The sequence below is a fragment of the Platalea leucorodia genome, assembly GCF_965183815.1.
Source record: "Platalea leucorodia genome assembly, chromosome: 3".
In the NCBI taxonomy this organism is placed as follows: Eukaryota; Metazoa; Chordata; class Aves; order Pelecaniformes; family Threskiornithidae; genus Platalea; species Platalea leucorodia.
In genome coordinates, this window is record NC_138825.1 from 72,824,646 (window position 1) to 72,842,534 (window position 17,889).

The 17,889-nt window shown below is 40.7% G+C and overlaps 1 protein-coding gene across 1 annotated transcript in view; it reads right to left on the reverse strand.

Moving 5' to 3' along the window:
- Positions 1-909: 909 nt before the first annotated feature.
- SLC35F1 (solute carrier family 35 member F1) overlaps positions 910-17,889 on the reverse strand; it is a gene marked incomplete at both ends in the record, with an annotated part of 249,571 nt that continues 232,591 nt past the window's right edge. The window contains one exon of the mRNA XM_082306590.1: positions 910-1,134. Within this exon, the coding sequence (XP_082162716.1) occupies positions 910-1,134 (225 nt within the window). The remainder of the gene's footprint in view (positions 1,135-17,889) is intronic.

Consider the following 17,889-nt stretch of genomic DNA (forward strand, 5'->3'; position numbering starts at 1 on the left):
GCCCTCGATGCACTGAGTATCTAAAATACGTGCCCTGATCCACACGATATGTCGTCTTACCATGGAGAGGTACAATACATAGGAAACTAGAAAATGCATTTTTTCTTTTTACAGATTAAAATTTAAAAAGTAAGAAATCTGTGTTAAGTCATGACTACAGAGAAACTAACTCCCTGTCACCTGATGCAGAAACTCAGCCGCTAGGAAATCTGCCATGGATCATAGAGAGGTCAATGCTTGAGTACTTCACTTCTGCAAATATAGAAAGGCTAAAATGCTCGCCTTATACCTATTCCTAGAATAGAGACGGATATTGTAAGTTGTCCCTCCTCTGGATTCATGGAACAGATTACCCAGAAAGGGCAACTAGACAGACAGCACAGATGAATTCGTTGTCTTTCCCTCACCAAATCCAAGGTGCTAGCAAAAATGTGTCAGGGTGTTGCTACCACAAGTAACCCATCTATTTTGTGCAAACAAACAAATCTTAGAGAGACATAAACAGTGACTGCACAAGTGTATTTGCTGTAAAAAGGAGGCTTTTCCACAACTGGTGTGGCTTAGGCATAATATCGCTCAGTGGGTGGAAAATCACCCTTCTATGAATATCTTTTTGTAATTTCAGCTTATATATTGAACATCTTTCACAGGTAGTTTGACATTAACTGATTCATATACAGCAGTTTGTACTGCAAACATGCTGCTCGTATCGTAAGTGAGGGACTGGCATCTCCTTGCAATGAACACCCTGGAACAATTAATTTGTATTTTTATGAGCTTTCCTTATTTGCTACCTTGCAGCTCACCGGTGTAACTGCACCTGGTAAATACCTTTCTCTATGTACAATACAGAGATAATGGATACACGAGCTCCACTGAATCATCAGTAGGTCATCAACAGCCCTGGGTTTAAGCAACTCTAACGTGAGGCTCCTCTTCGGTCTCCTGTCCCAGGCTGGTGTATGTTACCGAAGGCTCCAGCTGGCCGGTGGCTGGCAGGTCTACAACAGGTCCTGAAGGGTTTCGAAACTGCTTGTACACCCGAGGATCCTGGGCTACGTAGGTGGATGTGGAGGAGTAGAGCACCAGCCCAACAAGGATAGTGAAGAATGACAATAAGTAAAGTCCTGAAAACTAAGCAGAAATAAGAATACAGTCATTAGACACAGCACCAGTTATCCGGAGCTCATAAAGACCCACAGAAAGGGGTAGGCACAGATCCTTGTTTTGGCATGTACGGCACAGAACAAACCCCGTATCATTGGGGTGTCCATTTTTCATGGGAATGTCTCTCTGAAAGTTGGTTTGCTCCCATTAACCTTCCTGTCTTCCATAACCAACAGCTAACCGGTGCCTTCCCAAGCCCCAGACATCTTAAGCATTGGTCAGGTGGGACTTGGGAAAGCTGGATTCTGGCCACAGATCCAAAGCTGATTTTGTTGTGCTTTCAGACAAGCCAACTGCTTCTCTGAGTGCAAGTTTCTCTGGCTCCAGTGTGGAGCCTACAGTTGTCTGACAGGTAGTAGACAAATCTGAAGTTAATTACAGCTAAACCACATGTCTGTGAAGTATAACATGCCATTGGTAATATAAAAAGATAATTAAATAAGCATTTAAATAATTAACTAAACATTTAAAACATATACGCTTAAAAAGATATTTTAATAAAGGCACTAAAAAGCCCCCCTGCAGCTTCTCTTGCTTGTAAACAGAAAACAGACGCTAGAAGATTTAATGTGAGTTCAGAGAGGATGAACTTCAGCTGTGAAACATGCTCTGGGTTGACCTCAAGAGGTTTGAAAGTACATACGGAGGGCAGTTAACTGAAAGCTCAAGTACACATACTTTGGCACGGAGCTCCACTAGATCAGAGGTCAGCCTGAATTTTCTGACATATCCAGACTTAGTGTGCCTGGACTAAAAATACAACACAAATAACCTTTTTGGCAACAGTCCTTGCAGGTAAAGGTAAAAGCAGGGGTTTCAAAGTACAGACTATTGGATATTAGCTTTAGATACTGGGTTTCTACCATGAGGCTTTAAGCCCATATGACTTGTCTCCTGATCCTAGACTTCAGGTTGTTTCTTCTTTCATGCTGTGTGTGAGAAGCCACGAAGGACAAACGGTATAGCCAGCTTGGTGGGGATATAGAACTGGGGATATACACATCAGTACTCAGCGTGACTTTAAAAAGCGCTTGTATTCTGCAACTGTCAGGGATCCGTACTTAAACACCAACAACTGGCTGCAACCTGTTATTAGCTGCTTCATGAGGTACGTCACTATTTTACATAAAGGTGTCTGCAAGTCTGTTTTTTAATCCTAACTGACTACGGTGCTTTGATGGATGCCCAATTTGTTTCCTTTGGATCATTTTAACACCACACAAAATGGACAGACCAGACTGTGTTATCTAAGAAGCAGCTTTTTAGCAATGCTGCTTTTTCTATTTAAAGAAATAATCATTATGCTGAAAGCACATTTTACTTAAGCTAACTTTGCAGCGATGTTAATCTGTTGTCATTTGAAAGACCTACAGAACTTGTGTCCAACTGCCCACCTGAGGAAGCACTTGGCTTTTTTAAAGAATCTACACTATCTTTCCTAGCTTTGGGCACATAACCCAGGGGGCTGTATGGTTTTGTTTCCCACAGGTAGCATGCACGTTTTAGAGGGAAAGCACCACAATGGGGAAAGTTGAAAGTGTGTCAGAAGGATTACAGGGTAGGAAGAGTTCTGCTCTTCATCAGACGTTAGTTGCTTTTTTCTAGGAATGTCACCAGGTCTTCACGTGTCACCTGGCAGTACGATTTGATGTAATCATCCAGCTGTCCCACCAGCCACAAAGACAGTGCCGAGCCTCACCCTGCGTTTGCTGAAGGATTCCTCCACATGACACAGCTCTGAAAGGACTGTTTAGGCTTAGATCTCCCCCATGTGGCAATCAAACCCAAGTCAATCATTTCAAGGCATTTTGCAGTTGATTTTTTTCCCCATTTTCAGTTCAATTTTGCTCTCAGCACTTTCCCCCCTATTTCTTCTTCGCATGCGAACTTGGGTACCACTTGGCAGCAGTGAACTTGACTAAGCTGAAGCAAGACTCAGGAGCCAAATGCATCCAGTTTCTGAAACTGGGAACTAGCTCTCTAGTTTCCCACTGTCCCTCCTTCCCACCTTATGCCTGAATTTCTCACCTCGGACAGCCAGCTGGCTTGCTCCACTGTATAACCAGACTGCCAGCCAGATTTGTGATTGCCTTGTGTCCTGCTGTGAGGAATCTGTGGGGCTTCCAGCGACTAAATGTGCCTTTTTTCTTGCTCTAGGAGCTGCCCAGCCAAAACCAATTCACTTTCACTTTAGTTCATGGCTCCAGCTCTACCACATCCCCCTCCTCCTGGCCATGCCTCTCATTCCTCTCTCAGCAGTTTCCTGCCAGTGGGCTCCTTTGCCCGATAATATTCTCTCCATGGCAGTGTCCCCCCCAGTGGCAGCTCTCCAGCTTGGGAGAAAGGGTTTGGATGGAGCTGGGGGAAATCTAAACAAAGGCCTGTGAATCATTTGTCTTTGGTATCTATGCACAGCTAGTGCAAAGAGACCTGGATCCTGACAGCCCTGTAACAATTCCATCTTCACCTTCCTTAGAAACAAGTTAAGCTTCAGGCTGAATTGTCTTCTGCAGCAGCTCTCTGCAGCACTGAAGGAGAAGGGTTGTTAGTAAGGTTAATATAGGAATATATGCTGTAGGTATATGAGAAATCTCTGGCTTTTTTCTATTAAAATGGCAATGAATCCAGCAGTGTGATGAGAGGATGCAGGCTTAGTTCATCAAATATAACATTTGTTGTTCACTGTACTGTGTTCCTCAGACTCTAGCCGAAATCTTTGTATTTTATTGAAGACAGGATTTCCAGGCACACTCTACTCCTATGTCTACACGTAGGTTTTGGAGGCTTTTTTATCTTAACCTGCAAACCTTATCTGCTGAGATTCACTATTAATAGACAGCAAAAGAGACACATTCAAAACCAGCAGAAAGAGCTATTCCTAAGAAATGAAGTGAGAGAAGATCATTTTTCATTGCTACCCTCTACACAACTGCAGTACCAAACCACAGGCTCTCAGGAAGTGCGTGATTCCTCTCTTTGGCTAAAAAGCTACTTGAGAATAATATTGTGCTTCATTTTTCTGACTTATCTCTCACTTTCTACAGAAACATATTTCCTCTAAGAAAAAATATTTTTAAAATACCCAGATTTGTACATCTCTCCAAATCCCACTTCCCTCCATGCTAAACAGGATAACTGTAACCTCTTGAAAGAGTTACACAACCAGAAATTGTTTAGCTCAGATTAGCCAATGGGTCTCACACCCCCTAGGGTGAGCAACCAAAAAAATAACTCATGTTTGTATATCATTAAATAATTTTACTATAGATTTTGTAGCTACACATATAGGTACATATGTATATAAGCTTGCTTATCATGTAGTTTATTGAGAGACCAGATGACTTCGTGATGAAATCAATGATCTAACACTCTTGAGTCCTGGGACTGATTTTCAGTCTATGAATTTATTTCGTGAATCAAAGTTATTTTAGATGACCCTCAGTTTCTTACCTGTTTAAAAGACACAGTGACACTTGGTTACTGAATAAAGATGGGTTTACAGAATAAAAATGGGAAGTAGGAATATCATCCTCTGAGGAGAAGGCAGAGACCTCTTTTGCAGAGAAAACCTAAGTGTCTTAGTTACAATAACATTTCACATTTCATCACTGACATGAAAGGCATCTGTCAAAACTTACTGAGTAGTCAGATCAAACAGTTAAATCAGCCTTACAGACCTCACCATGGCTGCTCTGCTCTGACATCTGGCTGTCTACAAATGCTTTCCCAACCGAAAGTATTCAATATGGAACACACAATGATACACACATTAAAAGATTAGGAAAACGTAAAAAACATGTCTTCTCTAGGCATTATTTAGTACCTGTGGTGAAAATAGCTTACACTAAACTATTATTCATTTTCAGCATATAAAAAGCACATTTTAGGTGCCTGTCAATTTGAAGACAAACATACAAAGCAAAACCCAGACAAATGTAACAAGATGACATGTATAACAAGATTTGCTCAGTCTATCAAAACCCATATTGATTCTGGGTGAGTGGATGTTTCTGGTATTTACCTAGGAGATGTTCCTTATGGACATGGCCCAGCTGCAGGAGCAGGGGTCTTGCTCCTCGCTCCGCTATGTGCTACTGTAGAACCCCACCAGAAAACCACTGCAGCAGTAAGGTCCAGCTGACCACAGAAAATATATGGTGAAATCAGTCTGACTTTCTGTTATCCACACACAGATTCTTTTACATTAAAAAAGAACAGAACCCAAACATATAGCTGCAGTGGGGTTTTTCTGTGGTGTGTGTTTTTTTTTTTTTTTTTTTTTTTAAATAAAATACCTTACAGCAGTGCTACATACAATTGTGCATGAAGTTTACAAACCCATTTGAATTTTAGTTCATATACAGTATGTTTGTTCCAAGTGAATCAAAATTAGGCATTTTGGGAGTAAGTCAAACATCACAAGATTTCTAAAATAAAGAACAACAACATAAAGGCATCTGATAACTTAAGATTTTTAAAAATCCAGAATGAACAATTAAGCCTTTCAAAACTTACTCCCTGCTATTTGTTATCTCCTACTTCTTATTATCTCTCCATGCAAAACTTGTCTTTCATATACCCTTAAACCATTATGGCTGAAACACTACTACTATTTCCACTTCAGAGTCTTGTGCTTTAAAGCAATCCAGTTGAAAAGACAGGTGCAAAAGAAACTTCTTGGTGGGGAGCAAACAGTGCATCTGATTTCATCATCTTGAAGAGCGATAAGACAATGACAGTAGAAGAAAAAAAGAAAGAAAAACTGTTCAGAAGGCAGTAAATTCATGCCTGGGTCTGGAGAGAGTGAGTCATTCTTCAGTACACAGATCATGAATTCGGAAGGGAGAGCAGGAAGAAAGGGCATAGAAAAATCGCTGTGTCACAGCGAGGAAACGCTGCACGGACTGACGGACTGCTGCAGAGGGAATTTGCAGAGAAGTAGTTCTGACTGTCACAGATGTCCACATCCACGTTACTACTGACACTAGGGCAAAACAATATCCAACGTGACAAAACCAGACAGACGTGAGTCTGCAGAAAAGCCCACACAAAGAAACTCAATGATTTGCTAATTTTGGTTTTTCACTCAGCTATCATGATAATGATCACGACCATTATTACAACGGTTATGAAAATACAAATTCTCTTTTACTCAGTCCACTGAACTGGAAATAGTCTGCAGGAGCAGACTACCAGAGCTGCGGCAGCTCCAGCTCCATCTGTATTTCACAACAGCAGCCATAGACTGAATCTCTTGGTAGGTAAAATGAAGCCCAGCTCCTAGCCTATGGCAACCTAACTGTGCTTTTTAAGGAAGGAATTTTTTATTACATGACTAACTGAAAATTTAGAATTGTCATGTTTCATATATTCAGTGATAAAGTATGAAATGGAATAACTACCTTTTCCCCTACCTCCTCTAGAAATTCTCCACATTTTGACAAACATGAATAAAGAAATCAGGTCTATGAATTCGAATTTTAAACCTTAGAGAGAAGCAATCTCCTCAGAATCGCACTGATGAAGAGGGACAAGAATGTACCTATCAGGTGGAATTCATTTAGTCCCGTATTTCTGCTGACACCCTTCATGCTCTCCAGACAGGCGGCTCCCACCAATGCTTTATTCCAATCAGTGGGTCTGTGCGGTCTGATGAACCTCTCTGTTTTCTGAACTAATTCAGTTTGTCGCATATGCTGCACAGCCAATCAAAGCTAAGGCCAAGAAGGGCTCCTGCACCGACTTATGTCTTTTCCCCCTGGGTAATTTCACACATGAGTACCTGAGCAGGCTGAGCTAAGGGAGTTAAAACCAAATTTCTCTCATTATCTTTTATATAGCAAACAGACATTTCCACTCGGTTTGATGAATTGATTGAGAGCCTGAGCTTCTTTTCACACTGTTTTCTATTTTTGCCTCCAATATAGCAAATGAAGTTCACCGTGACCAAGTGCAGAAGTTGCACTGTGGGATGCGCACACTCTCCAGCCAGCGGCAGCACCAGGAAGGGTGAGGGCTCTGAGAGCTATGGGTTCGCACAGTGCTTTCACTTGCACAGCTGGATATTACAGACACAGGAATGGAAGCCAGCAGCCTAGTCATAGCTCATAGTGCTCCCTGGAGACTCCCTCGGCTCAGACCCATGAGGATCTGGCCAAATTTGTCTTAGGTCAGTACTGTGACTCACTCAAACCGTGGGTGACTATTTTTGTCCCAGGCTGTGAGGGAGATGTTTCTGTTTCCTTCTACCGGGGAGGAAGGGATGCTCGCTTTGGGATTCTGGGTCTGCCCTGCTCTTTATTGGGAGAATGATTTGCTGGTTCAACCTCAATTATTGCTGTCTGACTTCAGGGATGAGGGATAAAGACCTGACCTTTGGCTGATCACTGATCCCAGCTGAGAGTTATGAGCAGAATATTTCCTAGGGATGTGTAGAGATCTTTCCAAAGCTCTAGGCAGGTGATGATACATCTTTGTCATCAACAGAAATTGGGGCTGCCACCAACAGTGAAATGCAGTATTATGTAAAACCCAAATGGCACCAAACACCAGCAGGGCTGCTGTGAGTTTTCCAGACTGCATTCGAACAGATAAAACTCACCCACTTGAACCTTTATATATCCCGCCAGATGTCTCAGATCTTTAATCTAGAGATCCCTAAAGGGACCCAAACCACTGAGATGTGGTTTAGCATGTCTTCTCAGCTCTCCAACTGCAGAAGCTTGAATGCCCAAGCAGAATTGTTGGTTCTCTTACCAACGAAGGGTACCAAGGGGTGCTGGACAGCTTCAGTAACGATGATAACTTCCGGGCAGAGAGTCCGTCCACTAGCAGCAGGATTGCATTATCTTCACACTTTAATGACCTCCAGCTATTTCCAAGGTAAACTGTGAGGATATAGTCTTAAGTGATGACTTAAGGTCCCATCTTGCCCTCTGAACTCAACTGGGATGCAAAGTGAAATTTGTAGCTAGTTCTTCCACATCTTTTTTCTTTTCTTTCCTGTCCATTGGCAGTCACATAAGAAGGTTTTCACTTGATGAAGGAGGCTTAAGCTGCAGGGCATGTCTCAACACATCATTGTTGCTCAAGCCAGCCAGCACCCAAAGCAAGAAGCATTTGGCTTGCTTCAACAACAGTGAAAACCTGACATCAGCCTCGTTGCCATTTGGTCAAAACAAAGAAGCCAAAAGAAGTTTTGCCTCCGTCATTTCACGCATGAGGCCATTTCATGTCATTTCACACATGAGGCCGTACTCCTCAATCCCTGCTGCCTGCTTGCACCCTCAATGTGCGCTAATTCAGATGAAATGCTGCCTGTTACTATGGCTGATCAACTCCTGCTTATACTGAATCGCAAATGTTGCATAGAAATTGTGATGTGAAGTAATCATATGACACATTTTCTGTATTTTCCAGTTGATTCTCTAAGATCCTGTTCTCGTGCCTGCATGTTTTACTGTAGGTAAAACGTGGTGGTTTGTGCCTTCTGTCATACAGCAGCACCCTCTTTTTCACTCCTTGCATGGTATTTGCTGGCAGGCACAGTTTCACTGGTAAGATTGTGGTGAGTGGGAAAGTCCTAAGCTCTTAGAAGCTGAGGTTATCTATATGGGAGAAAAAGGAGGAGGGGGTTAACAGAAAACTGTCACCACAAATTCTGTTAAAATTTGGGAAACTTCATAGTTTTCCTGGAATTCATTGGTGGAATAAAACAAACTTATGGAAAAAACTGACAGCAATTGGAGAAAAACCTCCAAGGCTGATGTAGGCAGCTGTAAGGCAAATACTGGTTTTGCAGAAACCTGCATGATTTCGTGCTTCTCGAATGGTGTAATCAGAAAAATTTCATAATAGGCTGTCCTTTCTAAATACATGCCTCTTAGGGCAAAATGTTTGTGTGAAATGGCTTATCTTCCTTTCCTGGGTGCCAGGAGAAATGGGAATGCTGCTCTCTCTTCTTTTTCCCTTTGTTGCCTCTGCCATCAGATGTGGAGAAAAAAAGAGCCTGTGTTCAGTACCCCTGCGGTACCAGCAGTCTGTCTAATTAAAAAGTGCAAGGTAGAATGAGTCCTGCAATCTGTTTTAATCTTATCTTATCTACATAGGAAAGAGATTTTTATGTGAAGTTAAAACACTCATATTACACTGCTCTAATTTCCTGTGAGCATCCTTACTGTGGGATAAGGGGGCTTCATTTCTGGTTATTTTATATCAATCACTTGGCAAGACAGTGGTAAAGCAGTTATCCTTTTAAATGTTCTTAATACTAAAAGGAGGAGCACAACAGAAATGTTTATAAAAATAAAAACAATTCCCTCTCCCCACTTTTACCTTTCAATATTCTTTGCTGGTTTGCTCTATCAGCTGTCAGTTGCCATGTGTCCTTCTGGTTTTGTAAGTCTTTAATATAATAGCAGCTGTCTGCTGTGCTTGATTCTGTATTACTGTATATAAGGCTAATTGTGTTCAATGTGTTCAAAACCAAGGTTACAATAATTGATTCATCTTGGATCCTTTGTTTATATTTTTGTGCTGAATCTAACAATAGATACCAGCAGTAATGCTCTCCCAGAAAGGCGTTCTTTTCTCTCAGCCATACAAATGGGGAGCACTCCTACCCTGCGAAACAAGGAATATGCAGCTGCAGTTACCCTTACTACAAGGAAATACGCAAGCTGTCTGGAAGGAGCGCGATATGGCTGTTTTGCATCGGGGTTCTCCATGGTCTGGTGCACTTTCTGCAGGCAACATGAGGCCAAACTCCAGGAGCTCCAAGAGCTCTCAGCTGAGTCAATTCACAAGACAGGCACGCGAGGGAATCAGAATGGAGAGCGCATCCTAAGTCATCGAGTCCAATCCCCCATTACTGCGTACAGCCAGATCACATTTTCATCTGGTAAATATGCCCTGTCCTCCTGCAAGCATTATTAGGGTTTTTGTCCACTCCTCCTAATCTATTTGAAGTCTGTTCTGGAACCTCCCTGCTACGATTGCAAAAAAAGCCCCCTAATTTCTATTCCAAATTTATGCTTTTTCAGTTTCCACCTGTATGTTCGTATGTCAGCATTGGTCTTTAGCTCAAATAATTCTCCTTTCCTCCCTGTGAATTTACAGATTAATTTATGTATGTTGAGGTATCATGGTCGCTCCCAGTTCATCAGAAATCAAAGCTATGTTACATACAGCAAACATTTTTTAGGATTTGCACATTCAGTACGTTGTTAGTGGATGCACGCTTACTCTGTCAAGGCTTTGGACCAGATAAGAGAAAAAGCTCTGGTGGCCCTCTTGGGCTGACCAAAAATCTGCATAGCTACAGCTAGCAAAGTGCTGTCCCGAGATTGTAAGTTGTCCTGTCCTATAGCATTAGCACTTCTCCATCAATACTAGAAATACCTAGACTGACCCACTCGGAAACAGCTTTGTCACAACTGTGCTCAAATTCCTCCCATCTGTTGCCACAGACATTACCTCGCACTTTGTGCTTCATAGCATTTCTCAATGTCGTGCAGTTCTTGTTGCCTGATATTTTGATCCTTCTTCCTACTGAGGGTGCCAAAGCTATTACTACAAGACTGGTCTTCAGACAGCTCTTTGGGACCTCCATCAGTAAGCTCCTTCTAGCAAGCTGTTTCTCTCTCAGCACAATGCCTTGTCCTTTATCCTCATTAGCCAGTTTCTTACCTAGCTTTCAATCTTTACAGTGCTAATCCTGTTCCTTAGCTTAACTGATAATTTTCTACACTGCACCGTACAAAAGCCTTACAGATTAGATCTACCATTTGTCTTTTGTTTACAAGAATCTGTTAAATTATCAGACAGACATCAGATTTAGATTGGCATGATTTACCTTTTGTGAACCAGGTTGCATTTTATCCCGTTTTCCATGTCCCTAATTATTCCTCTGTGGTGTCTACTGATTTAGTTTACTGCCTAGTTCATATACAATTCTTCCAACTGTCTATATTCCCAAGCTTGAAAGTATTCAGATTATAGTGTTCTATTTCTACTTCTGACGTAGTAATTTCCATTTCTATTAATTATTGTGCATTGTCTTAATATTTAACTCTCGTCCTTACTGAATGTGACAGAAGGTCCTGATTTCTTTTTGGTGCCAAACTAAAGGTTGTTTAATTTTGGCCTCTGCTGTCTTTGCACAGTGAAACTACTTCTTCTCTTCATATACAAGAAGAACTTTTTGCTGTTTGTTTCACTTTCTTCTTCATTGTCAGGCTTGGTTTATCTTATATAGCAATTAGACTTTACTCATTTTCTTTTTCACCTGTACAGTATCAGTTTTCTTTTGTGATTATTCTGTGTTCCTTGTTTTCTCTCTGTTTATTTCTAACAATTTCTTTAAAGGGATGGTTTATCTAATTGCATCTGGAGCTCTCCCCTACAAGTTCTCCTCTTGTACTTAAGATACAAAATCCAGATTACTTTAAGTCAAAGCTATTTCAAATCTCCTTCAGGCCAACTATGAGTCTTCTAAAGACCTGAAAGAGCAGATACTCTTGCTTGCTAAACTTAACACCTGCAGGTGGTGGGAATAACTCCAGAAGTTTACTCCAGTTAATTAAGATAAGTTGCTTAGCAGCAATGCTGATGACAAGCACATACCCCATATCATGGGTTTGAAAGCTTCCAGTTTAGTGGGGAGTTTAGACAAAAAGACCTTCGTCTGGGGCTGCACGGCTAGAAGGCGCGTCCCCTGGGTGGTGGATAGGGGATCCCTCTCTGGAGGGTGCACCAGATAAAATTGAAGAAGGTGCCGCGAACCAACGCAGCCTAAGGGAAGGCCACCCTGACAGAAAAACCACTGGCCCTCCAAGTCATGGGGGTTGGGCAGGAGGCCAACTACCTCCTCCCGGAAAAAAAAAAAATAAAAAGTTGCAGAAACGACGAGCATCAGAAATGGCGGGGATAGAGAAAATCGGTAACGAAGTGAGGACGAGGAGATGGAGCTGGATCGGTCGTGTCCTGAGGGGGAAACCGACGGAAGCCTGCGCTGTGGCCCTTGACTTCAGAGCACGCAGCCGCGGACCGATCGAAGTGGAAGAACGATGTTCGCGCCTTGTGTGCCTCCTGGCACTGAGAGAATTGAGATTCAGATTAGACAAAAAGATGCTTTTTGAAGAATTTCTAGCAGTTAATAAAATACCCTACTGCTTAGATTGAAAGCATGTAGAAGTGATGTCTTCTGACTGATGTTATGTCTGCCTGTTGACCCATTCCTTCATTTTGGTAGGAAACAGAAAGTAATTTGGATGCTTTAACCCTGTATGCCTGTAGCATTCCTTGATTTGGCTGGTAGGAGGCACAACTGGAGTAAGCACTTCAATCCAGTTAGTTAATCAAAACAGATAAGTTAATTCATTTCCAATTTTACATGTTTCTTCCCAGCGGCTCATGGACGATGTGGACGGTCCGGCATAATTCTTAACACACTTCCTAAATATTCTATCTTCTTTTCTAGTCACTTCTGGAAACAAGGACTTACTCAATTCTGTAAGAAATCTCCAAATTTATAATGCAGCTATTGCATTTAACTCTTACCATTTGCTTTCAAAGATGATTCTGTCTGCATCTCTGGGGAACTTCTAGCCTTCGTTTCCATATGCTAAGGTGGAAATAGCATTCAATTTGAAGAATCATAATTGGAAAATCTTTGCAGATTTTCAGTAACTGAACCTTATTTAAGCTTTTGAATGCAGCTGCTGCTTTGCTAATTCATTACTTTTTTTTGGCTGTCCTCTGGGTTGCAAATTATTGCTGAGGAATGTAACTCGACATGTTCATTGTACTCCCTTGTCTTCAAAGGTATGCTTGACTTGGGAAATGCTGAGGTTCTAATTTAATTCTTTTTTTTTCCCCACAAATAATTATCAGCGTAAGCCTCTTGGTCTTCATTTTCATATTCATTGAGCTATCATTTAGAAAAAGTATGTTGTTGGTAAGATCCAGCTCTTTTAACAGGATGTCTTTGTTATGTTTTTCTGTCTGCGCTTTTTCTTGTAATAAGTAAAACACAGTATTTGTTACAATATTTTCTGCTTTCTGCAGTTCATTCAAACCATTTTCTTGTTCTCTGTTGTTATGCATTTGTATTGCTCCACTCCTGCAAATTTCCTTTTTCAGCCCATGCTCACCAGCACCTTTAAAACTCATATGGTTTTGTTGAAGATTTATCATTCAGGACTTAATTATTTCCAATAACAGGAAGATTTCTGCTAATATGTCTGTGCTTTCATATTGGGTAGGAATTATAAGCACTTCACCTTTACCTTCCACATGACTACTTTTTCCAAAACACTATTTATTTCCTTCAGAGTGTAAGAATTAAACTTCATGATGTACTCTGTGGTATATTTAAGAGATCTCTGAAGAACTTTTTTCTTATATCGAAACACAAAACTAATTCAAACAAGGTAATTTGAGATAACTGTTATTTGGCTCCGTGTGATCAAAGCCCATTATTACGATACTTGGCTTTTTGCATTTCTTTAAGTTAATAATATCCAATTATTAACTCCAAATGAAAATGACTGATGGATGGAGGCCTTATGCTAAATGTAAGGATACTGTTGCCTGTTCCACCAGTACAATGCTGTTGCCTCCCTTTGGCTGCTATAGTGCTCGTGTCTGGAGCGTTGTTGAGCCTGGGGGCAGAGATGGGGACAGAAGAGACTAGTGGGATCGCCTCTTCTAAATGCAGACAGCAGTGACTTCAAATTACATACAAAATAAAAGAGCACCCTGAATTACACACAACCCCAATTCCCTAACCATTTCTCACTAAACACTGCTCTCCCTCACCTACCCCTGCCAAGAAAGCAATGAAGACTTGGGGATGATGGACTCAGCATTCTGCAAGGTGTTGAAAATTCAGGTCCCATGACAGTGATGTGAATTACCTTCAAGTACTCAAAGTATACTCATCTTTATTTATCCATGTTCAACTCATTCTCCAAAGACAAGTCTTTGTTCAAGACGCTTAAGAAAGAGTATTTTATAGTATCTGAAAGCAATACCAACCCTCAGCATAACATCATCCGTATAGGGAAATGTCAGTGTTGGAAGCTTACAATCCTGTGGTTCTTCTTCATTTTGTATAAAAAATTAGAGGAAACTAATAGGTTTTATGCTAGGATTTAAAACCTTTGCTCATGATTTTGTTTGAAAAATAAGTTTCTCACTATAAGGTAAATAAACCACTTTCCCAGTGCCTTGTAGGTCAGAGCACTTAAGTGGTTCATTGCAAGCAAGCCTGACCATCAATTTAAGTAGATTGCACAGGCAGATATACTCTCTCTTCTTTCTCTGGGGACTGTCTGTGAACAGGCTGATCGTACACATTTGTTTACTACAGTTAACATTTACATTCTTTTTTCATTTCATGTATTCTTTTGAGTAGTCAATATCCATTAGGCAATTTGCTATCCACTATGACCAAAGGCAGAACTCAGTCAAATAGCGGTGCTTTTTTTCCCCTGACCAGTTGGATTGTTAGTATAAACTACTTCTTACTTCAGTCTGAAATTCGTTCTATTTAGTGATTACATGAGTTTCAACTGGCCCCAAACATCTTTTATAGAAATGAAAAATTACTTCCATACCTACCTTATTCAGGTATTTAAAAAGAGTATAAATGTGTCAAATTGAAAAGCTCTTTTGAAATTGCAAACAAATCTTTTAACATTTTAACACTTAAGCTATGCAGGAAGATGTGATACTGAGACAAAAAGATTTGATTCAAAAGTTACACACAATAAAAAGGGGGGAGAAATGGAGAAAGAAAAGAAGTATTATGACCATCTAATAATTGATACAAAAAACCAAAAACCATACTATGAGTTGACAGCTAAGTGTGGAGTAGCAAGGTACAGAACAGTGCTGTTGTCAGTAAAGCCTGTTAGCCAGGCATTCACTAAGAATAATAAGAAATCTAAATTACATAGTTAAGAGAATATAAACCCATGCATAAGCAGGGAGATCATCTCCTGGCTGTTCTCTTGCTGTAATTATGAATTAGTTCCTGGCTATGAAACCAAACCATTGTTCTGTAATTAAAGACATGAAAAAAATTCCTAAACTGAGATGAGAAGTAGAAACGGAAATTCTTTCAAGAACAGAAGTCCTGCATTTGCTTCTCTTATGAAACACCTAAAACTGTTGTTTCTAAAACACAGTATGCTGGAAACTCTGGCAACTGCGGAGTGCAGCTGCCAGGGTTATCTCCATGGCAGACGTCTGGAAGCCTTAAAAGCTGCTTCTGGGGGTTCCGGGCTGCCTAATGCAGAACGGAGATTTGTTCTCTGGCATCTCCATGAGATGCACAAGCTGTGTTTTCTTGTGCCTGACATCTTCAAGTCCTAGAATACCTGGCTGAAAACATTGGAAACTGTGTGTCGCTGCAACCTCTTAGATGAGCGGGCAAAACAACAGTCAGGGTCTGAGAAACACCAGCCTGTGTTTCCTTGGGAGCATACTGAAAACAGGATGTTTTCATTTAGCATTTCTGTTTTGATAATTAGGCATTTCCAACAAAAATGTATTTTGCTAGAAAACTACTAGCCAGTTCTGTTGTGAGAAGTCTTTTAACATGAGACCAAAAAAAAAAAATCCCATGCTAAAAGCCCTGAAAACAACCTACAAAACTTGACATTTATGATGAGCTAGTGTCTGAAAAAATATTATTGAAATTGAAGCTTTCATCGCAACTTCTGCAATACGAATGCCACTTCTTTCACGCTCTTTGCAACTAATGAATCTATTGCAAGATAACGCTGTGAAAGGAAGAGATACCCTTTTAACAACACAGTGTTTTCAGAAAGCTGCCATATCTGTGCTGTGTTGTTAAAAATCTACTGTCAGACTGTGCCACATCTTGGTGGGAGTAATTTCATTTTCCAGCTTCTACTCTTTTTTGTCATTTTACTTCATAGCTTTTTTATTGTACGGCACCTTGCACCCTCAGACAAAGGGTGAGCGGATGTGGCCCTTTCTGTCACAGGAATACACATTCAAGGGTGACCAAAGCCACACCTAACTCCATTCCATCTCAAGATAGCTCTTCAATTATAGACTATAATATAACTATTTTCTGATTTATTATAATTTGGAGGAGGAAATTCAAATAACTAACTAGCTAAATTTAAAGAAATGTGAAAAAGGAGCTTTTGAAATGCCACTTAGATGAAAGGCACGCAGGCAGTACAGCTTCATGGGAGCAGAGCTGTTGAGAGGGAGTCCCACTGTAAGAAATTTAGTACTCTGGAAAAGAAAGGGAAACATGCACGTAGGTTTCTTCCATTACCAATGGCATAAAGAATTAACTGGTAATATGATTTATCCTCATTATTATCAAAGGCTTAGAAGCCTTCACCAGGATAAAGGCCCTGTGAGATTAAATTCCATTCAAACAGAGTTTATGGGTCAAGCAGCTTGCATATCCATTTTCATCAGGAAAATATCCTAAAGTATATGACTGAGGAAGTAATAATGTAAAAAACAGTTGTTTAGCCTGCACTGCCTGCTTTACTAGAAATGATGCACCACTGACAACACCACTGTCAAAGTTGAAAATACTTAGGTGTCAGTCCCCTAACGAGTGCAAGCAAAGAAAAGGATCTTACTGACTTCAGCTTATACTTGCAGACAAGTCTAAAAAAAATGTAAGAACATCATTTGAAGCATTTTCTCAGCTTGGTCAGGTGACTGGGAGAAGTCTTTCAGGCGTTTATGGATGGCTGCCAAGTAAAAGTCACACTAATAAACAAACAATCCTCCCCCAAACCAAACCAATTCTACCTCCTGCTCCCAAACCACAGACATCATAGCCATCCTTCACTAACAAAGAAAAGGACTGTGTGAAGCACAGGCAGTCACAATAAGGCATGGTCTTTATCTCCACAGTTGTGAAACTCTGAATTTTTTAAAAGTTTATTCCTTGAGTGGCAGATTTTCCTAATTTGGGAAAATGAACTGAAGCCCACTGAAGCCAGCAGAAAAGTTCATGCTGCCTTCAGTGATTTGGATCAGGATGGTGAAGTACCTGCTTTTAATGGAGGCTCCTAATTCTTCTCCTTTGTTTCCAGTAAGGGACAAATTTTCATCTCAGTCAAGTCTACGTAAATCCCCAATTCATGGGCATTGCTTAGGATCCATGCTGGCAAAAATGAAACTGGAACCTACTGCCCCCAACTTGCACCCTCTCTTCTCCATTATGTTAAAACCCACTCTCTTTTATGGCTTGTTTCTTGATGTAAAGGGAAGGCTGTCATCTGCTCGGTAAGCATCAGCAAGCGTCAGAAGCATCAGTAAGCATCAGCAAGCAAGGTTTCAGCTAGCATAATTTCAGATTTCTAGTGCTGAAATGTTTTGAGTATCATGTTTATCTGTGTAGCCAAGTCCTTTGTCACAGATACTCTCCACGATTCTAAATCAAGATACATGACTTCCTTGATTTATTATGAAATATAGGCAATCTCTTCATTTGGAAATTGCTATTATATCCAGAAATTCTGAATCTTTATAGCTGCGTCTTGGATAAAATAATGAATGAATTTGCCAAGGCAGAATATAATTGATTGTGCCTGGCTTGCTAGGTAATGATATAATATAGTGTGACTCGACCTGCTGGTGCAGAACACAATCAGTATGCATGCTCTAGCTGGTGGAAAAACATAAAATAAACTGCTTACATTATTTAGTGAGAAC